The sequence below is a fragment of the Oreochromis niloticus genome, linkage group LG7, assembly GCF_001858045.2.
Source record: "Oreochromis niloticus isolate F11D_XX linkage group LG7, O_niloticus_UMD_NMBU, whole genome shotgun sequence".
NCBI classification, from domain to species: domain Eukaryota; kingdom Metazoa; phylum Chordata; class Actinopteri; order Cichliformes; family Cichlidae; genus Oreochromis; species Oreochromis niloticus.
The window spans coordinates 25,193,933-25,218,459 of record NC_031972.2 but is presented as its reverse complement, the minus strand read 5'-3'; the positions used below and the strand labels follow the sequence as shown (position 1 = coordinate 25,218,459).

General features: G+C 40.6%; 1 protein-coding gene across 10 annotated transcripts in view; it reads right to left on the bottom strand.

Moving 5' to 3' along the window:
- Positions 1 to 4,454: 4,454 nt before the first annotated feature.
- Positions 4,455 to 24,527, bottom strand: part of exd3 (exonuclease 3'-5' domain containing 3) — a 45,450-nt gene continuing 25,377 nt past the window's right edge. For 6 of the 10 annotated variants that reach the window (XM_019361164.2, XM_013270810.3, XM_019361163.2 and 3 more), the window contains 2 exons: positions 5,722 to 5,788; positions 4,455 to 5,555 (listed from right to left, as the gene is read on the bottom strand). In XM_019361164.2, coding sequence (XP_019216709.1) covers positions 5,200 to 5,555; positions 5,722 to 5,788 — 423 coding nt within the window. In that variant the 3' untranslated portion in view covers positions 4,455 to 5,199. Of the gene's footprint in view, positions 5,556 to 5,721; positions 5,789 to 14,048; positions 15,139 to 19,684; positions 19,762 to 24,527 lie in introns of those variants that run through there. The other 4 variants (XR_003221160.1, XM_019361166.2, XM_025909345.1 and 1 more) reach the window with 4 other exon arrangements.

The window sequence follows — 24,527 nt, the reverse complement described above, 5'->3', positions numbered from 1 at the left end:
TCAAATTACTGAAGGGTGAAAAACAATTTCTGGAAAATCAAGAACATCTGTCCGCTATCAGAGCTTTTGCTGCAATGCGTCTGGACACTTGGAAAACATTTGCAGAGACTACAGGAGCCAAACGTTTTCCATTGGATGAGTTTCTCCCCGAAGACCCTCCCCAACACATGCACTTCTCTCTTGAATCTTTCGTGGTAATGTGTGCCTGGGAAGTTGCCAGAGTAAGTTGAGATAAAATACTTGTGATTTTTCCCCCCACAGTTTCTCGCGTTCAGTTAATATGACGTCAGGTAAAACAACTAAATAAATAAATAAAAAACGTATACCTACCAAAACGTTTAGTTAGTTTTTTTTTGTTTGTTTGTTTGTTTTGGTGGGGAGATGGGGTTGTGCAGTTATCAAGAGCGGTCGGCTGGGCACGGAGGGTGCATTGAGGCCAGCTTTCCTAGAACTCCTAAATGGAAAACGGTTGCTTTGAGATAATGCAAGCCTGTTCTGGTTTTGTTTGTGCAGCCATGTCTTTGCTCTGCTGTCGTGCGATGATAAACAAGATAACACCCCCCTCCCCGAAATACAGAGAGTTTTAAGTGCTGCACCGCAAAAGGAGCAACGAAGAGCTCGTAGCTGCTCGGTGCCCGAGTTTGGCGCCGATGCCGGGGCAACAATGGGCCAGACGAGCCGGGAGGAGTCTCTCCTCTGGGTTCCATGTTGCAGAAGAGCCCAAACGGGGAAATCACACAACAGGAGGGAACATAAATCTAAATTTAGTTTTTTAAAACATAATTTCTTTTTTTAAACCTGTTTTTACATTCATACCTGAAAGCATGCGTGCTTGAGTTTATGAGAGTAGAGAGAGAGAGCCAGACAGAGCGAGAGGGGTGACGTTTTACCGGGAGGGGAGGGCCTTCTGCATCCAATTCATTCCGGGCACCACGTGTCCTCAGAGCGTGGGAAAGAGGCGAGCTTTTCTTCCCAGCAAAGAAAGAGCAAGGATCAAATAACACGGTGCTGCAGCAGAAACCTCGCGCTCTGCAGAGGCAGGGGCTGCGACCACCCGGACAAGGACGGGACAGCACACACCGGGTTTATTTGGAAGTTAGGGTGTCCGCTTCAGTCATACCAATAAAATACACCTCGGGGAAGCTTAATGTTACTGTAGTTATTGCACAGGCTGCTTGGCGACAAGCCAACAAATGCTTGGACTCCAGGATGCATGCTCGAGAAGAAGAGGTCATATTATTTTCGTATTAAACTACACCATTGCCAGCATAGCGGTCTCGTTCAGCAGTACTTGATTGTGGATCTTTTTCTAAACTGTTAACACGTCACAGAGGTGGATTAATCCAGCTTCCTCTGGAGAAGGTCTCATGCAGCATCAGCTGTGCGTTTATCATGAGCCCTCCCCCCACCACCTTAAAGTGTAGTTTTACATGATTTATTAGAGCTGGTTTCCATATGTGAAAACGCACAAAATACTCATGATATTTTCATTTAGCTTTTCATCAGTATTGCACTGTTCTTGGGAACTAGAATTTCAATTTTAATTTTCATGTTGCAATTTTCCTGTAGCTTGAACAGGTCTAGACCTGCCCACATATATACCACCAATAAAACCTCTATGAGAAAGCAGTACAAAAACGGATAAAAACATCTCTTTCAAACGTACCTATTAAATTCCACTATGCTGTTTGGCAATATGTCAATGTGTTTTTAACTTCAGTTTAGTTTCAGGTAATTTCCACAGAGTATTTTTAAGCTTACTTTTTAAAAGTTCAGTTTCACTTTTGACATTACCTTGTGGGTAATTTGTTTTCAGATGCTCAGAAAAATAGAATAAATTAACAGTGACAACAAATACTTGACACAAAGTCCCTTCTTAGACGTCCCACATTTAGTAACACATGCACTAAAGGTGCACAGGCTTCTTGTTTTGACAAATGTGACCAAGTTAACAAATTAAGTCTAGTTTTATCTTCAGTCTAAAATGATTTCTTTCATGTAGTTTTTGGTTTAGTTTTAGTTAACTATATTAACTTTCTTCCATAAGATTTACCCATAGGACACAGAGGCGAGAGATTCTGATGTGGACCAGCATCTCACCCAGCACTCACAACAATGAATGGTTAACTTCCCACTCACTGCCACAGACACCCACTTTGGTAACATTCTTCAGAAGTGACGGCACTTATAATGTCCCTACAGATGACTGCATTAGGGATGGTGTAGGATTACTTGCTGCAACAAAAGCACTAAGCCTACATTTTTGCACAGGCCTTTAAAGTCGTGTAGCTGGTAATACTGGCCTGTTATTCACACATGGAAAGCTAAAGTGTCAATTTTCTCTAAATTATGTGAATCTTTTCCCCTTCATCTGATTGGACAGTGAAGATTTTTCAAACAGGAAATGTGGTGGAAGATAAGTAGCAAAGGCCCCTAGGTCAGAATCAAACCTGGGCTTCTGTATTGAGCCTTGTAGCATATGGTCACCTGCTCAACCAGGTGAGCTAAACTGGTAACCATGTGATTTTTTTAACATCCCCAAAACACTGAAATTAGGGGATCTGAGACAAGACTGTTACGGGACATCTGGTCGAGGCTTCCAAAGAAACCATCAACAATTTTTTTTAGGTATATCTGTTAAACTGAAACTATCTAATCAGCCAATCACATGGCAGCAACTCAGTGCATTTAGGGATGGAGACAATCAGGATGACACACTGAAAGTCAAACCAAGCATCAGAATGGGGAAGAAAAGCAATTTAAGCGTCTCTGAATGTGGTTTTGTTAGTGCCAGATTGGTTAGCCTGAGTATTTCAGAAAATGCTGACCTACTTGGATTTTCCCACACAACCATCTCTAGGACTTCCAGAGAAGAGTAAAAAAAAAAAAGAGAAAATACAAAGTGACTGTGAGTTCTCTGAGCAAAAATGCCTTTTTGATGTCAGGGGTCAGGAGGAGAATGACCAAACTGCATTGAGCTGATAGAAAGGCAGATCCAAAGTATGGAGAAGAGCATCTCCACATGAAAATATCCAACCTTGAAGCAGATGGTCTACAGCAGCACAAGACCACAACGGGTGCCACTCTGTAGCTAAATACAGGAAATTGAGGGTACAATTTTTATGTTCTCACCAAATATGGACAATAGAAGACTGGAAAAACTTTGGCTGATGAGTTTCAATTTCTGCTGAGGCATTCGGATGGTAGGGTCATATTTGGTGTAAACAGCATGAAAGCACGGTTCCATCCCGCCTTGTATCGCCTGTTCAGGCTGCTACTGGTGTTACTGGTAATGTTCAGGGGGTATTTCTGTCACACTTTGGGCCCATTAGTACCAACTGACCATGGTTTAAATGCCACAGCCTATCTGAGTATTGTTGTTGGCCACGTTCATCCTTTTATGATCACAGTGCACTCATTGTCTTGTGCACTTTTTCTAGCACATTAACATGTGCAAAAGCTCTAATAACCTCAAATTGGTCTCTTGAACATGACAATGAGTTCACTGTATTCAGATGGCCTCCAGAGTCACCAGATCCTCAATCCAAGCACCTTTAGGATGTGATGCTTTCGCATAGAGCAAAATCTCAAAGGAATTCCAGAACCTTGTAGAATCCATGTCACGAAAAATTAAGACAGTTCTGAAAGTCAAAAGGGTCCAATCCAAAACTAGAAAGGTGTACCTAATAAACTGTCTTATGAGTATATTTCCAGCATTTGTTGCAGTTAAATTTAGGCTGCTGAGCTCTCTGCAAACTCCCAGCATGTCAAGTCCTAGGAGTTTCAGCTAACACAAATTTAACACGTTACATCTGAAACCTCAGCGTGGTTACCCATGGCATGATAAACCAAGCTATAGCGTGCATGTTCTGGAGCATCAAGTTTCATCCTGAGATACCAACCTCCAACTTTTCTTCTGCAGCTGTCTTTGTTCCTGAAAACACATTTACCTCAGTGATTCACAGTATGACCCGTCTTTGAAAATTACTGTCAGTAAAATTAAGAGCACATCTGGCTATAGTTAGGGATTCTTAGATTTTATGACTGTAAAAAGACTAACTACGCCTTCTGGTGTAGCTTCATGTACTTTCCTCAGCAAAAAAACATCAGAAAATCTTTAATTGCAGAGCTTCCAAAACCTATTTGAACATTTTGGGAGATCTAATTGTCTGGAATCACACAAATTCACAGCGGGAAGGAGTATGAGAAAATGTGAAGGGATTCTGCTGGTATGTGCCGGGTTACTCTGTGACCCCACTACTCTTCAGCCTCAGGGTCAGAAAAACCCCCCAAAAAACCAACACACGTGCTACACCTGACAGACACGGCTAAAGCTTGGATAATCCCATCAATCTGTCCACCCTCGGTCCTTTACCATCTGCTTCGTGAATTTAGAAACATACTGAAAACAAAAACATCTGGTGAAAGTAAACTGCAAATTCTTACAAATTAAGAAAGAAGAGGAAAAAAAACTCTCTTTATTAAAACACGCATTTAAACATTTAAATATTACAAGAATGTAATCACAGAGAATAAAAATGTATCGTACCACTGAGTATTAAAATGGCCAAGGAACTGACCTTATCGCCACCTACCAGGGCGTTCAAGTCAAAACAATAAAAACCAGTTTCCACAGGATGTGACCTCATAAACTGCTGAATGGAACAAACTTAGGATTGATGCATATGTTTACTTTCTTAAAGAATTAACTCTTTCGATTTCAAAGTATCACAACGCAAACCACTTCTTAGGTATAATACAGTTTATAACAAATATGATCAGGTCTAAATGCGATCACTCTATTGCCTGTTTGAAATGTAAATGATTTTTTTAAACTGTTATAAACACAAAATATTTAAAAATTGTCAAAATATTTCCATCTGAAAAAAATTGGTGGCTTAAAAACAAAAATAAAGCCTTCATTCATTGCACACTGAGAGGCAATCTATTGATCCAGGTATAAAAAAAAAGAAAAAAAAGAAGAATTGTTACCCGTTTGACTTTGACTAATTTATTTAAAGTTGATTACATGTGGGGAAATGTCACTGTATTTTAAGAGCCCAAACCCAACTTTACCTTCAGGAAAACTGTGGAAGAGTCGGTGTTGAAACTTGAACAGGAACTTTCCTCAATGTGTAGAGGGGCATGGGATAAGACAGCTGAATGTCAAAGTCTTCATGTAAACTGACTCTACAACAGTCAATTCTGCTGAGCAGCTGTAATGGGCACTGCAGCAGATTCATTGTCTTCGTCTGAAATGTGCAAGACCTCCTGAAACATTGAGAGGACACGGCCAAAATGAGAGCCCTCCCAGAACACCTTGCCACATCTGGTGCAGATGTAGAAAAGAGGGATCCTTGGCAGGAGGGTAGGGGGCACGGTGTGAAGCTGAATAGGCGCGCCCCCGGGAAAGGTCAGGGTGTCGGGGTCCAGCCCTGAAAGGGAGGCCCAGCGACACTGAAGAGCATACCTGGGGAGCTTTGGGGTCAAAATGTCATCGTGCTTCTCCTCTTCCTGGTGCATTAGGTCAGTGTTGTCCTGGTCTGGTAGAAGTCCTACAAAAAAAAACAACAAATTGTATTTCTTTATTCTTAAAGGGAAAAGGAAGTGAGGTTATCAATGCTGAGACAAAATAGCTGCAGACATAATGGACTGCAGATTCATCCTTAAATGCTTTAGAAAGTATAGCCTTTCCTATAATACTGTGTGAGTTTGACAAACCTTTCTTTTTAAGCATCCCGACCATATCGTCTCGAGGCACTGCCACATACTGATCACTGTTACACGCCTGGAGAAACAAAGAAACAGTCACCAGCAGCAGATATAAAAATTAAAAAATGTGGAAAAAAGAAAATATTCTCGCCTGTTTACAAGCTTGTCGCAAATGTGACCATTTGTACTTTAAATCCTGACACCATTAAAAATCATCAGCTTTATTCTTGATGGATGATGTGACAAAAAACAACTCCTTACTAGCAAAATATCACAAAAAACTTTCATATTCATTTTCATGATAGCTGACTGGTGGCTGTCATTTTGCTGTTATTTAAGTGGGTGTAATGTAGGCTGAGCAAATGTGTCAGAAAGTGCAACGGCCGCCACAAACAACATTAACATTTCCATACCCATCTCCAAAAACAACACAATGACACGCATAATAAATTCAAAAGAGAACAATGTGTCTACTGTAGGGATTTGATATTTTGATGATGGTGGAGGAGAGCTCTGACCAACGTCAGTTAAAAAAAGAAAAAATGGAGTGACGATTAATGACACAGTATGACTCACATTCATCTAACCAGTGATCACTGAGCAATTTAGATATACATGTGTTGACAACAATCAGGACGAAACTGAAATTATAGTCACAGGCTCTGAAGCTCAGAGAGAGAAACATGTCATGTAGGGTCTTTTTTCTTTTCTCCACTTGAAAAATATTCTTAAGTGTAAATGGTAAATGGCCTGTATTTATATAGCGCCTTTCTAGTCCCTAAGGACCCCAAAGCGCTTTACATATCCAGTCATTCACCCATTCACACACGCACATTTACACACTGGTGATGGCAAGCTACGTTGTAGCCACAGCCACCCTGGGGCGCACTGACAGAGGCGAGGCTGCCGGACACTGGCGCCACCGGGCCCTCTGACCACCACCAGTAGGCAACGGGTGAAGTGTCTTGCCCAAGGACACAACGATTGAGACTGTCCAAGCCGGGGCTCGAACCGGTAACCTTCTGATTACAAGGCGAACTCTCAACTCTTGAGCCCACGATCGCCCCACGTTGAGTGTGACCTTCTCTCTCTGAGTGATGCAGAAAAACAAATGCTTTGCTATGTAGCAGGCTCGATTACAGTAATGCTTTGACATAAAAATGTTTTACATCACCTATAATTGATTGAGAAATATTCAAAGGTGAGAGCACATTACACCAGTTCTGAAGTCTATCCACTGGCTGCCTGTCAATTTCCAAAATTATTTTCTTTTACTTGATGGATTCACTCGTGTATATGAACCAGCACAGGCTCTCAGCTCCTCCACAACCTGAAAAGTCTGCCAGAGGAGCTGAGAGCAGCTGGAAGTCATGAAATCTTTAAACATAGACCTACCTACCTAGATAGGCCTGGCTTTTGACTGAGCATGTGCTACTGATGTCACAAACTTTTATTTTTTACCATTTTATCATGTTGGATGTTTACTTTCCATCGCATTACTTTATTTTTATTCACTTACTGGGTTTTCTTTTTAAATTGTACATTTGATTCTATTTTGTAATTATTTATCTTCTTATCTCTATTTTTAATTTTTCTATCTGTTTTATTTTTATTTTTATTTATTTTATTTTTTCTTTAATGTTATTTGCACTTTTATTCCAATTATAAGCTATTTATATTTTTTATTTATTTATTGCTGTTTTGTCTTTAAGTATTTTAAAATTGCTCATTATCACATATGAATTCTTCTTTATTACTAATGGTTATTGCCTTGTAATCAGCTTCTCAGTGATCTGAGAAACACCTGGAACTGTACTACCCTGCGTGAGAAATACTTTGTAAATGAAGCTTGACTGATCTGATTAACTGGTTGAATAAAAACAACTTTTTTATTGACTAACAGTGATGAGAGAAGTGGAGCCAATTTATGACAGAAAAATGACAGACATAACAGACATCTAATCCCCTCATTCTAGCTGTCAGGGTATTTAGATCTTCTTTTTTCTTTTTTTTTTGCCTTAATAGGTTGATATACATTTGATATACAGACAGATGACATAAAAATAAACTACAAGTACAGTGCAGTATCAAGTCACTCCTAACCCGGTATATGACACAGGATACTGATTACAGACTACAACCTAGGTTTGCTTCACATTGTAATGACCCAAAATACTTAAAACATCACCTTACCTTAGGTAATAAAAACCCAACAGAGTACACAGTAAATTCTTAAATGGCTAACCTTAATAACCTGCTTTAAAACAGAAAGTTGCAGACCTATGTTAAAACCTAGGAAAAATACAGGTCTGAGGCGCCTGATAACTTGCGTTGATCTACTCGCACACTAGCAAAGACACATTTTTCTCAGGTTCTTGCTTTGGTGTGAAAGGCCATAAGTGTTACAGAACGATCAGATCTTTGTGTGTATAGACAGTGTTAACACCTCAGTAGCATTCACATGTTCGTATTATAACGTCCTTCCCTGATAAATGGAAAGACATTAGTGGCCTCTTGTGTGCCGGCCCCGAACTCAAAGACAGACACATTTACATTTGTCTGTAAAACATCCTGACAGCATGTCAGCGCTAAAAGCCTTGTCAATACATCAGGTCTCCGCCCGGTAAACAGCATTCTACTTAGAAGTGGGCTGTAAATCAAACCACTTGCACAAGAGTGATCCTTGACTAGTTCACTTAAGGTTTGCCTCTCTTCACCTGGGAAAATTCAGGAGCATACACCCACCCCAAACAATAGCAAGTCATCTCATTTGTGTGCACATGTAGAGCAGTGTTAGCCTTTTTGGTGACAGAGGGCATGCAGGGAAAAGAGGGGAAGAAACACTGGAGGTGTGGGAATAGTAGAGGTGTAATCATCTGTCTTGTCTGTGGGAATGAAGCTTACTTCTCCCTGGCTGCATGCATGAACTCCTCTTTGTACGCTGAATTACACGCATACACAAAACCACGTAACATGCAAACACACACACACACACACACACACACACACACACACACAGAGACAAAAATTAACCGCACAGATAAAATACTTCACAATTTGCACAGGCTACACTACACTACACTGAGCATACAAACCGCATGGACAGAGATGCTAACAGCACATACACATGGTTGACACATACGACTGTGGCGGCAGCCAGGAAAACAGACCGAGCTATTTGCTCAGCTCAAAGTTTCCCAGAGTTGAGCAAGCCAGAACCTGCTCTGAACTCTCAAAGCTAAGCCACGGACGGGCAGGCACACACGCACATCGTCTCACACACACGCAACCTGGATGAAAATAATTCTATAATTAATCAGAGATCCTGCAGAGCTCTGTTAGACAAATGAGCTAAGTACGAAGTGATTTTCTTTTTCAATTTGTCACATTAGCAGATGTGCTGATAAGAAAAATTACTCTCCGACAGCTGGTGTTTGTTTATCCTACATCATTACTTAACTAGCAGAATTCTCAGGTATGCAGCTGTCACACAGGGAATAGGCTTCATTAAACCATTTCAAGTACAAAATTCAAAAGATTCTTTATCATCACTATGTGGTCACACAACAAAATTCTTAAAGCCAGACAGTATTTAAAACACAGACAGACACACAGTAAATAAACATACACTATAATGAAACCTTAAAAGGTACCAAAAACATACAAAGTTGACTCTGCTCGTTTGGACAGGCTCGTTTTTACACGGCATTCTGCAGGTTAGTCAGACACCATGATTTTATTTTCTCTTTTGGTTTTTAAACAAAAGATGTGAAGATGCAAAAGCTCAACACTTACTGCAACTCATCGCCACTAGGCTGTTCTACTTAAAACCCAGACGAGTGACTAATGATCAAAGGACCACCAAAAGTGAAACTGGCAATCACATAAAATTTTTTAAAACAATTTAGATTTTTTTTAAATTGAAAGCTCTAGAAAGTTTTAGGCACGTACTACATTGAGCTGCTCTGGCCTTTGTTCCATGTTTTTTCAGGGAATCTAAGGCACTCTCACACTCTTAACGTCCCTTGCTGTGACAACAAAGGCCATCTAAAGTCTGATACTGTGTTTTAAAGGACGGGAGGTGGTGGAAAAAAGAAAAAAAAAAGAGGAAAGAAAGTGGGGACAGCAGAGAGGAGGTGGTGGTGGAGGTGGTGGTGGGACTTTTTCCCCTAACGTGCTCAAACACACACACAGCACTGGCTCTGTATGCAGCTCCCATGGGAAAATCCTAGACCAATCTCAAAAGGCGGTGCTTGTAGGGCTGATGCCGGTCACATGATCACAGCAGCCAATTGGACACTAGTGATTTGATTCAAATTGTGGTAAGTCAGGTAAAGGACAGCGTGGGAACTGGAGAGGAGAGGAGTGAAAGGGGAGCACAAACTGCATCATCATCTCCCTTTGAAAAGGTTCTCGCTGAAGTCTTTATGTAAATTTGTAAATCTGAGTAAAGGTTAAAAAATACTTAAAATTCCACTGTCCGAGGTTGCTGTGGTCTAAAGCATATACGCTGTATGTAAGAAAGGAACTTTTTTCCCTCTCCTTTTTTTCAAGAAACTTAAAAACTCTTCCCAAGGAAAGCAAAAGAAAACATTCATGACCAGAGATTCATTGTTCCCACATCTGTTTGAATCCCCTGTCATTTCGTTGAGCAGACATAAAATGCTGTTACTCCTGTAAGATTATGTAGATTTATTTTAAGTTGGATTTTATGCTGATCTTGGAAACAATCTGACTCAGACTCCTGTAGAAACGTGGGATTGATGAGCAAGCAAAAGCTAACAGACCATAGTCCCAAGGTCATGGTATGCAATGGGAACCCATCAGATAGTCTCTTGATTTAGCTTCCAAAGGCAACTGTCTATTTTCTGACTGTCTAGCATAAGCAGTCAGTTGGTAATTGTCTGCAAATGACAATAAATAAATAAACAAATAAATAAAAATTTAAAAAAGCTAAATCATCACCTGAACACAGCTGATGGGTATCTAATGCACTTCACCCCTCATTTGCTCTCCACAGATTGTTTATCTGCAATCAACCAAAACCTGCTGAAACATGATTTGTCAATGGCAGTAGGACTACAAACAGGCAAAAAAGGAAACCAGAAAGTTTTGCCAACAAAAATTGTCCTTTATCTACGCATTCTGTTTATGAATGTCGTCAGAGAGTTTGCACACCAAGTTCGTGACAGAAGAAAAGAGTGGAAACACTTTCATTTAGCTGAGAAAAGACCGGCAGAATTTTAGTGTTAATCATTAACTGAAAATCTTATCATTGAGGGTAAAATAAAGCCTGAGACACTGTAATGCCATTTACTTAGGTGGTGAGAAAAAAAACATACACTGTGCCAATATGATTTCTATTAAATGATCAAATAATTAGTGAAGGCTTTATTTAAAAAAAAAATGTACTTACAAAGAGAACAAGTTGCTCTGGACTTAAATTTTTGTGTGTGTTACCACAATACAGCTGATTAATATGAAGGGAAACTGATAAATATTAGTGAATTAAGATGGTTAGTGCAGAGCCTGTTAATCAGAACATGGGCATAAATTACTTAAAACGAAGAAAATAAAGTGTATAATTACATAGAGCGAAAACGTCTGAAAACAAGCAGTAAACAACAAATAATAAGTCCAGCTGAATTAACACTGACTTAAAAACAGAACAAAGCACATCTTTGAATTTATATGTGGGTATAATGCATATTTGTTACATTGCTATTGTTCCTTAAAACACACTTATTACTTAATTTCACTTTTGTAGATAGATGCCCAAAAACTCTTCCTGTATACTACATTATCTAAACCTGTAAGGGTTGTTTCTCTACTGCTACAGCAGCATGAGGAAGATACTGCAGTGACCCGTTAACTTCACTTTCCCACAGTATCCTGCGGGTGTCTGGCCAGTATCTCAATCTGACAGCCTGAGGTAATTACCAGCTCTCCTAACTAACCACTACCACCTGACAGCAACTTGAACTTGGACCACAGCAGAGCCTGCCCAGGCTTGACATCACACACACCTTCCTCTGACTCACCTCACCCCTCTCTCTCTCTCACACACACATATTTATATACACCGCACAGGCATGGAGAAGATGTAAAAACTCACATGGAACTCATACAGAAATGCACACCCTTCCCTGAGTCATCTTGCACCCACTCATTTCACCTGCATGAAGCACAAATTGTAGAAGTCTTTCTTAATGTTCCCAAGGATACAAATCACAAAATATGACATGACTGTGGTAATTGTGCTCTTAACTGCATCTTGAGCAGAGTCAGAGCTCAACAGATGCCAAGTGCAAAAAAGCCGTTCACTATAGGGGCAGTTTGTTCTCTATTTAACGAGACGTGATCGAGTTTATGAACCAGCCCGTAAAGTAATAATAAAATTTAAAAATCTCCCCTGTAAGATCATCTTCTCAGGCACCTCCAAGGTGACTGCTGCTGACTGTGTGCTCCGTGACTTCACTACAGTAAACGGGCCCAAATTTCCTACGGAGGATGATAGTGACGCGAGATGCATCTCTTGTTTTCAATGGAAGAGTCTGAATTTTTTAAGTTCAGAAGAAGCACATCATTTAAGGAGTGCAAACAGAAGTGTGCTCATCAGGGTTGTTATTATTATAATTATTATTATTTACAATTGCGTTATTGTGAATTCATCTGTCAGCAGATTACACTAAAACTCCCTGAGTTTTAGTGTAATCTTCACCTGCACTTCTCTGTGGTACTTGCTAGCTTGTCATGCAGGACTTTTCGACCACACTAACAAAATATTTTTGCCTCACCAGCTCTAGTCCCCATGAGAGTTTGTCCTCTTCTCAAAATGAAACTCAAGTTGAAGGAACCCCTTTTTACGACAGTGGAGGAGATCAAGCATGCAAACTTTTTGAGCACAGCTGGTAACAGCAAACAGTTTGCACAGTTTTGATGACATGACTTCTTCAATTCAGATTTTAATTTAATTACTGACAGTTAAAAAGTTCATTTTAGATGCTGTGTGCTCTGTATTTCAACTATAAGGATAAACACAAAGGGGATACTCCCAATCTACTTAGCTTGTTTTTAAATCTTTCAAAACAGGTGTGCCACATGTTTCGATCTCAACTATTATTCTTCTTTTGGCTGTTCCCTGGGAGGATCTACTGCCATCTCATCCTATCCTTGCACCCTCCTCTGTCACCCCAACCTTCTGCATGTCCTCATGAACTTTTTTTCTCCAAGACTGCTCCTTGTGCTCGCCTCAGTTAGTTGTTTTAAATTATAATGGTTTTAAACGGCCAAAAAAAATTAATCTATGCTTTACTCATTTAACTAATTCTTGTTCAATTTTAGATCATGTTTTTACAGTATATGACTGAAACAATACATCTTACTATAATGTACATACAGTATTTCCACAATTCCTAGGCACTGGCTGCCAATGTGTTAAATTACCTTTTTTTTGTAGTCTTTGTGTACCATTTAATAGTTTTTCTTTCAGTTTTATCTCATCATGATAAAGTTTGCATTATTTTACTTTTTTTTTTTTTTACTTTTCTTGACAATATGTAAAGCAGGTTTTCTCTACTGCTTGTTTAGTCCATCTCTCTCATTCTTTTTAGTTCTTGTTTCAATCTCATGTCAACTTTGTTTTCCTACATTTGACCATTTTATCACCTCCAGCTTGGTCTCAACAATTTATCTTTTACTTCCTTCTCTGTTTTACACTCAGTCCATCTTTATTAGTCCTTTTAAAAGAGGTAATGCAGTCTTGCAGATAACAGTCTAGTCATCACACAAACAGCACATGCTTTCTCTTGGCACTGCAGTCAGCTTGCTCTGTTCTTCTTCTTTAAAAAAAAACCACATTCAACCTTCAACCTCTACCTCTATGTCTTCCACTGAACATATGTCTTCTCTCTTCTATCTCTTCTATGTCTTCATTGATGCTCCATATACCCTCTTACAGTGTTTTCTTCCATTTCCCTCTACTTCTCTGGTTGCTTCTCACCTCTAACCCCTTTCTTTCTCTTCTTCCCTAAGTACTCCTTTTTTCTTCTCAGATGCCAGATAGCTGGGGCCAGTCTAAGCCGAACAGCTCAGGAAAACAACCAGCTAAAAGGGTCCCTTGACAGTGTTGGGCAGTTGGCTTTGATGGAGGGATAAAAACAGCTTATTTTAAAAACATAAAAAGCACATGTATTTAAATGGATCAAACCTTAAGCTTCTATTGACAGGCTGATCTATATATATATATATATATATATATATATATATATTTTTTTTTTTTTTTTAATGGGACTTAATTTTAATTAAATTTTAAATCCTGTTATTTTAATGTTAGATGGGCTACACATCAAGTGGTGCATTAGATAAAACAATTGGCCTACTAAGTTAATTGGTTAATTATTATATCATTGTTGGCAATCTGTTTCCAAACTACAGCTAAAAGCTTAATTAATCAATAGGAAATTATCCTGCAAACAGTTCTGATAGTTAATTATTTGAATAAAAGGGGAAAAAGTAGAAATTCACTGGCTCTGTGTTTTTAATTATCCTATGATATGAATATGAATACTAGTAACAGGAATACTGGATAGTTAATCACATACACATATAGCACATACATGACACTTCAAGTAATTTTTCTGCATGGATATGTTAATGTTACTGAAAGCACAGAACTGTATAGATGGTAGATGTGCATGTGATTATCATAGCTATGCTACAAGATATTTTTTATGTTACGGTAAGCACTTTCCTCTTCCTCCCATCTTTCTTTTGTTCTTGCACTGTTGCCGAGGAGACAAATGGTGGGTTTTGTGGTGCTGTCACATGGCCAATTAAAGACAACTGGTTCTCCACAGTGCAGAGCATCCATGCCACCGTTAGCTGATATTTGTTCTTTTGAGACAAAAGTGGTGCTCCAAATGTTTTCCCACCATCTGCTTAGGCGGCGTGACGTTTACACGTGCTTATACACTAAAACCATCTCAATGCACTCATTTTTCCCATGCCTTCACTGCACCCATTCACGCTGATGTTACGACATCCACAGCTTTCCTCGACATGCGCTGACAGTTCTCAAACTGTCACTACACCCACAAACTCAAACTGAAATTCCACCCACTGAATCAACCAACCTGAACTATATCTGCGTGCGCATACACATACACAGTCTCGTCATGGGAGAGCCAACAACAGATTCCTTTGCACAACATCTAGTGTTGCCGGTGCATACTTCATCCCCCAGCGTTCCTCCTCACCCCTCCTCTTACTTTTACTTTTTTCCTAAGCTGTTCTTGATGTAGAAGAACGCAGGGAATGTTATTATAATGCAGAGTGATTCATCCAGGACTGTAAATACTGTCAGCAGTGGTGGCTGCTGCTGCTGCTGCTGCCGGTCTGGTCTGGTCTGGTCTGTTGTCTTCTGAACTGATTTGAGGAAATGAAGAAGAAAATATTCTCCCACGTGCTTTTGGACAGTCAAGGCGATAGTCAAATTTGGAATTCAAATGGTTGCATAATCAGACATGAGAGTTCAAAAAGCCAATAGTGGTGCATTTTGTCCTGTCACAACAGGATTTAATAAAAGCTCTACAGAGTTATCTAACTTTAAGTGTCATCTCACATCATCTTAAAGGACTGTGAAATATTACACAGATCATTGGTGGTGGAGACTTGCATACTGCCTGAGACAGAGTAGTCAGTAAACTGATTTCCCTTGCAATCTGATATACAACCTTCAAATTAGCAAGATAAAACTTACTTTATTAGCACCACTGTGAAGACTGCCCTTAACAGTCTTAAGAGAATTAAAGGTACTGTGTTTGCAAAGGTGTTAGGCTTCACAGAGTGGAGGACTGGAGGCTCAAAAGCAGTTCTCCAAAAAAACAACAGTGTATAGTCCTGTGGTGATGCCAACAGATCTAATGCTGATTTGTGAAAGAGCAGGCCTCAATAGGAAATGAAGTGACAGCGGAAATCATGGCGAAGGGGAGAAGTATGAAAAAAAACACAAACAAAAAACAAAAAACAAAACAAAGACCAGTTTTTACATTTGTTTTACACGATTACAAAGAAGTTATTTGTAGGTTACAACTTCTTGCTTGCAGAACAGCTGTTCCAGGTATTCTTGATAGTGAACTCAGATAACAGTAAACAAGTACAACATATAGATAGCGATCTGCAAAGCTGAGTGCAGACTCTAGGTAGTACCAACCCACTATGATGTCAGTCCTTTTAGACAAAGTCAGTGTAAGTTATTGTTCTGTGTGAGGACTTGTTGCATAATGTGGTGAATTATTTTTCCAAGTAGAGGACAAGCAGTACAGTCAATTGTTCATATGTCAGGGACCTGGGTCTGAGCGACCCAGGGTCCATGAGCATTTGTGGACTCGTTTTATACTATGTAAGTTTGCTGCACTGTGCTGCTGTCCTTGTGTTCTCCATGCTTGTATGTATAGGCAAGTGGGTGCGTGTATGGGTGTGGCTGAGCACTGGGTTTCAGGCAGGCCTGGTGGGTGTGTCCTGTCTGGAGGCTGGCCACACCTGCAGCTAATGAAGCCTTGTCGGGGAGCTACTTAAGAGAGTGGCTGAGCGCTCCTCGGCGCGGGATCATTGTGTGAGACTCCCCGTTAGTGTTCTTTGTGAGCCAAGTTAAGTGAGTGCATGCCTGCAGTGGTTGAGTGTCCTGACAGTTGCTTCTTAGTTATTTTCTCCAGGAAGGAGCGTGGAAGATAACAGCAGCAAGCACGGTGTGCGGGGACACACAGGAGCGGAAGAGCACGGAGCACGGACTTGTGGGTGGAAGACACGACACGGGAGTCAAGGGAACACACAGGGATTTATTATTCTGTGGATTATTTACACCACTGTAAATAAACGCACAGTTTATCATAAAGATACCAGCATTTGGGTCCTCCTTTCTCCAACATCCCGACATCATATCTGGGTTGCCATGAATGTCTACAAGAAGCTGTATGAAGTAAATTATTCTTACAGCATATGTCTTTAATGGCTTAAAAATCTTAATCCACATAGGGTTCAAAACTATATATACACCCCTATAGCAGTCACCATAATATTTGGTTATATGTCCCTTAGAACATTTTACCTTGACCAGATGTTTTTGGTAGCCACCAACAAGCTTCTGGCATAATTTTGGATATCTGACGACTTTTCTTGGCTGAATTTGTAGATCATTTCGTAGTTCATTTAAATTGGTTGGTTTCATGGCACAGACCTGGCTTTTAAGCATAACCCACAGATTTTCAGTAGGATTTAGCTCAGGGCTTTTCTAGAAGCAAAATGTTAGGCTGCTCTATCCACTCCAAGAATACACATGTTGACATGTGTTTCTCCTGGTGGAACACCCAGTGGTGCTCAAGTTTCTAGCTCTTGATCTAAGGGGAATTCGAAGAATCTGGAGGTAATCCTTCTTCATTATTCCATCCACTTTGTGCAATGTACCGGTATCAATCGTAGCAAAACAGGGCCACAGCATGATGCTACTACCATCACACTTAACAGCTGATATTGTTCTTAGGTTTGAAACTCTCTCCTTAACTCCCCCGAACATACTTCTGGTCAGTGTGGCCAAATCTTACTGTAAAACTTCTCGAGAAGGCATTTGACTGACAGTTGAGCTGACAGTTTGGGTCTTCTTCCAGAAGTAGCCAAAGTGGTGACATATCCAAATGACTTCTACTTGCATACAGTTGCTTGAATTGTTTGATCCTGGAATCTGCAGCTGTTTAGAAATGGCAAATTAGGCTTTTGAATTACTTTTCCAACATCCTGACCTCAATTCCATGGACAATTTGTGGACTATGCTGAAATGCTTGATCCATGCCAGAAAGCCAACTGATTAAAAGAACTCTACCAATTTTGGCAGGAAGACTGGCCACATGTCCACCCAGTATTCTACCAGGTGCTTGATGGTCAAGGTACAACTTGCTATGGAATATTTAACCAAATATTAATGGGGGTGTATGTATTTTAGCCTGTATGTATACTGTACTTTTGATGCTGTGTGGATTGGAGAAAATCCAAAAGAAATTAAAACGTGCACTTTTTGCAATTCTTTTTTTTAAGTGCTTAAAGATCTATGTTCTACAATCATTCCACCCGGAAAAAAAGAACACCTCAAAGAAATCATCATCAATTAAGCCCCAAATTGCCATGACATTCACACCCATGATTATATCCAGAACTGTTTGCGAATTCACTTTTTTTATTTTTAATTTACCCAGACTCAAAATGACTACAACTAAAACAGCTCAATTCCCCGAATGAGCAAAGTCTGTGAATGAGGCACCCTAGGATGCTGCAGCATCCACTTTGGGAATCTGTGACTTAAGCTGTTTTCATGCATGAACTCCAAACAATGGCAGGAGAATCAGGTTGGGACAATGTCTGAAGTTGCCCTTTCTCACATGTGTCAAACAGTTCATAGGCAGCTTCACATGCTTTCTCACCGCTAAAAAACACTGATTTAGGAGAATGTGCTGCCTGCTTAGAGCATGCAAACAACAGGTTAAGACGTGAGTATACCCAAAATTAGTCATTCGTATCATCATCATCATCACGCAACCACAGTCATCCATTTATGCTTGCCATTACGGTACATGTAATAGCTGCATCATTCTCCTGAATGATAAGTGTGGCCTTTCCTATAACACCTCCACATCATTGCTGATATAGGGGGGTCAAAACCAGAAGCAAAAAGCTGCAGAGTTGTGTTCCCCCCCCCAAAAAAGTCTTATCTTTTCAAATGCTGTTATATCTCCCTCTACATAATTATGAATCTTCTGCACTGATATAATTTTAAAATAGTGGTAAAAACTGACATGAATGTATACTTGTGACCCCCAGCTTTGGCAAAAGTGGCTCAACGGGATAGGTTACAAAAAAGAAGTGGTACACAACCTGCAGAAATGGTGGATAGCGACAGCAGATGACTAAGATCAACTTTGTCGTCCAGTGCCATCCTCGAGGTACTGCACAGCGGGCATAAAATTGCCATTATATGGCTGGCAGCTACGTGACTACTGTGACTTTACCTGGCAATTAACTGTGTATGTAAGATCCAGCTGTGTTGTACAAATGTGTCCTCACATGCAGCTCTGTTGACAGCGTAGAAATGTTCAGGCATGCTGTTCACTTGTAAAAACAACTTTATCATTTAATAACAAAGCTTATATGGTTGTGGCACTGCTTTATATGTGCATTTATCTTATACTTTCAACACAAATTACATCTATGTTTCAAAAAATGAATAAATAATTAGCCTGTGCTGTTGATATTTTGGGACCAAAACATAACTGCACTATCAAATAAGTGCTTTTGTTCTTATTTTAACTTGAAAAAAATTTGATGATTCAATTTAAACTTAAAAGTCTTTAGTCCAAAAAATGTAACCGCTCAAGTTCTACAACCCACTACATTTAATTCTGATGAACACATCAGGGACCCAGGAAATGGTTTGAGAGAAATGAAAAAGGAAAGAAAGACGATGGAAACGCAAAACCTGGTGACTCTGGAAAGAGATGAAAGAAAAGAAAACTGTCCTTATGAAGGACTTTACTGGGATTCAAAAGGGCCAACTGGTTCGTAATGAGATACTATGACTGAAATTCTGACAAATATGTTAATGTCGTTAGTGCTTCTCTGACTAATTGATAGCTGAGGTAGGAGTCCTACATACTCCATCCAGACAGCAAGCTCAGCTAAACTACACAGACTATTTCCAGTAGTCTGAAGCGGGCTATATCCTGTTTTGGGCAACATGTGAGAAAGGACAACTTGGTTACGCGTCTATCTGAGTCATCATAAATGTTATCAGGACAGACATAACTCACAGTGGACAGGATATGGGAGGATGAGATAAAGGGAAATGAAAGAGGAAAGGGGCTCAGGGTTAAGTGGCAATAATGAGGATAAGACAGGAGAATATGTGTATGTGTGAATTCAAACTCACTTCAAAGTGTCTCTTGGAGTCTTGTTCATATCAACAGGAGACACAGGAGAGGCCCAGGGCATTAGAAAGGCAGGGAGCTAGAGGGGGAGGTTGAAAAAGGAGGGTTTGGGTAGAAAGGAAGCAGAACATGGTTGCAAACAAAGGCTGAAGAGAAAGCGAGGACTGAGGTGGAGGAGGGCAAGGAAGGGTTAAGCATAAGTGGGTCGTAGGTGAGAGGTTGGGGTATCTGGGTAGGTGAGAGGGAGGGGACTCACGGTAAAGGGGTTCACCTCTAGTGTGAATGTGATGAGGTAAAACCAAAAGAAAGGACTATGGAGAGAGTTCCTGTGTCATACACCCTCTTTATTTCCACCCTTCCTTCCCTTCCTCCCCTCTGGCCCTCTGTCCCCTTCCCTCCCTCCACTGCTGCACCCTCTCTGCGACCGGCCCCGGCAAATTCCCTAGGGCCAGGGGCAGTCCCCTTTCAGTCTCCAGTGACACAGTAATTAGAAGTGTGGGAACTGAATCCGTCCCTCTCTCTGAGCTCCCGCACCCCTCCCCACCCCCCAATGATCGCTTGCTCTCTCCTTTCGCTGGCCCTCACCCCCCACACCCCCTTACCATCTCCCAGTTCCCACCCCTTCTTTTGCCACCTCAATTTTTGCACCTCAACTCAAGCTCTCGATCTCAGGAAATAGCATCTACCTAAAGAAAGATCTCTCATATGGGTTATAGTCATTATCATATGCATCTAATATGACAGATACCTTAAATTACGTACAACTTACGACAACTTTACATATGCTAATGTTAGACCATTTTATTTGTATGTATTTATTAAAAAAAATGTTTTTTAAAGCACTGATTGACACTTGCCACCTGTGATCTTGATGGGAGCGTCGCATCACACACACTCACACACTCAAACCCATACCATTCATCCCCCCTCCCACCCCACTTCACCCCCGCCTCCTCTACAGTCACATAGTCCCCTATCTCTTCGAACAGAGCAACGCTGTCTCTCCCGCTCTCCATCAAGCTCACCACCCCACCACCCCCTCCAACCCCCATTCGCTATCTCCACGGCGATAACCATGGGAACAGCAGCACTGTGGGAACGGGCCACCAGTTGACCAAAATAGACAGCAGGAAAATGGAGGGAAAGAAAGAAAGAAAGGGCTCCCTGCGTCCAAGGAGGCCCGTGAGTGTGCATTTCTGTGTGCACGTCTCGTATGTGTGTGTGGCATAGGAGGTCCATGGGATCATTCAGACAGACAGGTACTCAGGCACTGGACTCACCTCTGGTTTTCACCAGCAACAATGGAGACACTGGGTGGCTTGAGCTGTTACATTTATTCACAGATATGCGGCTTTGGTTTGAGATGGTGGGACATGCTGAGATGCTTGTTCTCCTCATAATTTTAACGGTCCTACAACTACTAGATAGCTGTGTTACACACAAAAAGGCAACGCCCTAACCACAAACACCCACACCCAAACAGCACAGTATTATTACACCATCACACACCCAGTCACACCCACAACCATGCACCTCTAAAGGAACACGTGCAATTGGTCTAATGAATGAATGAGATTGTTGGAATGGTTGGCATTCAAATACTGAAACAAGTTTGTGAACTAAAATGAAAGTACATAAACAAAGGCACACAAGTCTAATTACAGTCTCAGTTAATGTGAATAGCCAGAATAAGTAAGGCTACCATTATTGTTTACAGATTTAATTTTAATTTTGTGTGTGGCAGGGGCAGGTAACCACAGCATAGCACTTATAAACAAGCACAAAACTACCACAGCTCATATTTTGTGTTTGGTATTTAGTTGTATTTGGTCCACATGCATTGCTTGTGGTCTCCATTAAGTACAAATGCATGCACACACACACTCCTCTGTCTTTATGGCTTTAACGAAAATGCTGGGATGCAGTTCCGATGAGAAACATTAGATGCTGGTTTTCCTTGGCCTCCAAGAGAAGGAAATGGGGAAAAGACGCAAGTGGCGCATCATCATCATCATCTTTTTTTCTTTTTTTTTTACCTAATGTGGGCTAAATTTTCCATTCCATTTATATCCTGCATCTTTCTCAGTAGCCCTGACATTCAAGTCTTTACTTCTACACTTATCTCCCCTAAATTTCTGTCTATCTCTTCCTGATTTCTCCTTTTCCTTCTTTCCTTATTCTACTCACCACACATATCCCATTTCTTCTCCTTTTAATCTCTCCGCTCTTTTCCGATTTCTACTGATCTATCTAATCTATCCAGAGTGCCTCCCCCTTTGCCTTTCCCAGGCCAAGTAGCCTGACCTCTCCAGCCTTCTACCTCTTTGCTCCCAGGAGTGAGGGGGTGTGTTCCTCTGACCATTCCCATCCGACTAGCACTTTCACTTTTAATCTGACTGTGTGTGTAACGGAGGAGACAGAACAAAACAAAGAGAATGTGTGTATGTCCCAAAGCAAACAGACTTCTAACTTTCTGACAGCATCGCATCACGCAAACTGCATGCTTTGGGAAGAGCCACTGCAAGGCATAGTTTAAGGTTTTGAGGCCGAGTCGGCCTCGCATTCCAAAGACAAAACACAATAACACACGCTCACACAAGGAGTGAACAGGAACACAGCTCAGACATTTAAACAACGTTCACAGTATATACAGGCCTCCACTGTGATTGTATTCACAGTTCTGCCCATGAGAATCAAGTAGAAACAAAACAGCAATACATCACCGGAGCGCCAACTTTGAAACACAACACACACACACACACACACAGAATACCGTGGTTTAGTTCACAAGCCACAGACGGTGGGGGGTTACCATCCATTATCTCTGTCTCCATGAGGTTTAAATTCAAGTGTTGACACAACTCATTCTCGGAAACAGCATTCATGCACACGCACAAGCTTGGACTAACACATAATGTGCACATATGTACAGGATAGATGAGGTTATTGTTGGAAGATATATAGACCAGTGGTTCCCATTCTTGCTGGTTTTCTGTGCTATCAGCTAAGTCAACCACACCGAAAGTGCAAAAGAGTTCATGACTGATAAAATTAAAAGCAGCTCTTGTGAAACAAGCTCTGAAGCTCTTGCATCAGAGTGCACACAATCAGAAATTGTAATTTTTGGTTCCTTTGTAGAATTCTGGTAAAGATTTTTATGTTTTTTTTTGTCTTAACTGTCACAAAACTCTATAAACAGGAGACAGGAAGACACATGCAACAAGAGAATTTCAGTACCCCCACCCTTATGTGACACTAAGCACAGACAACAGACCACACACATTCATCATGCAGAGAGACAGCAATCATGAGCTGAACAGCAACTAAAATTATGCAGTTAGTAACCTAACATTAGAAAAATATAACAGGGGAGGATACACATAAATTGCTTCCAAGAATTCCTGCATGTCATAGGGGTTGTTATAACTGTGAGCACAAAGGTGCCACGGTCAAGGTATCTCTTTATTTCAGATATTGTTTTATATCAACCTATACATGTGGAAAAAAATGCATTTGCAGACAATACAGATGGTGATATGATATATCACCATATGATATAGTAAAATGTTCTCAATATTGTCTACAAGCCTTCCAACTTGAAAATTGGGTAACACTGACAAGTGCATGGGGTTAAGTAGTCTTAAATCTATAAAAGAAAAAAGCACAGCCTCCATGTTTACGATTAAGATATTTGTCTTAAGTAATCCTTATATTATTGGTTTAAGCATCAAGCTTCCCTCTTAATTCACAGCAATCAGATCGCAGTGCAAAAGAAGCTGTAGTTTTAAAATGATGAGCAGAAGTAAGTCATATGTCAAATTGCATGTGAGGAAGCAAGGTTGCTTTAAAAGCATGACTGCACATGTAGGAGTCACCTAAAGCTCCCGAAGTGGGCTTGTGTGCCACAGAGATATGATAATAACAACCCTAACCCTCTCAGCTATTTCTCACTGGCAGGCATTAGCGTGGCTGACAAGAGTTCTTTATCACCGTGGTTGGGTGCAGCGCAGGCAGAATAAGCTTGGATGGCTTGCTATGTTATGGTGCATGTAGAGTGTGGGAGAATGATTTATGATTCACTAAGCTGCGAAGACCAAAGATCACATTTCACTATCGCAAGGGAAACCATTAAACCATGACCACAGACAGAGAGACAATCACACCAGCAGTATCTGGGAAAGGAAAGTGCAATTGTTAGCGCAAGTTCTCATAACATTTTTCTACAGTTACCGGTGGGACTTTTATTGATCAAAGAAAAGTATGTGGGTAATAGTGAAGGAGACCCAAGGAAAACAAATGCATGGGCACGTGTCATTTATGGAGAAACAACTTCTTCTTTTTTTTAAAGGTATTATCAATAAATCTTTGACCTACTTTTGCAACTGGTTTCTCTCAAGCCCCAATTATACTTGCAGCCTGACTTTTAACCCTTAAGAAAACACATTTTGTGTTATATAACAGTGTATTAAAATGTGATTTTAATGATGAAAGGTCCATTCCCTGTGTGGTATTGTGGTCACTAGCTGACCTAAGGTTTGTTATTATAGTGCAAAGAATTCTCTGTCCCTTAGGAGACTATTTAGAAGCAGAGGGCAATCACTCACAGCAGCACAGTCTGGCTGTGCAGCTACTGTGCTCTGCAAAACATGAGAAACTTCCTCTTTCTCTGTGTATGTTTCAGAGGAAGGCATCAGTAAGTGGTTCCCTCTCCCTGAGCGGCAGGGGAAAGTAGACCCTCTCGAGTGCCTCTTGGCTTCCCCACCTCCCCCATGAGCCAATAACGCAGTCAGACAGACACACATGCACACACGCACACACACAGTGTGGTTTCTCCTCTGGTGGGGA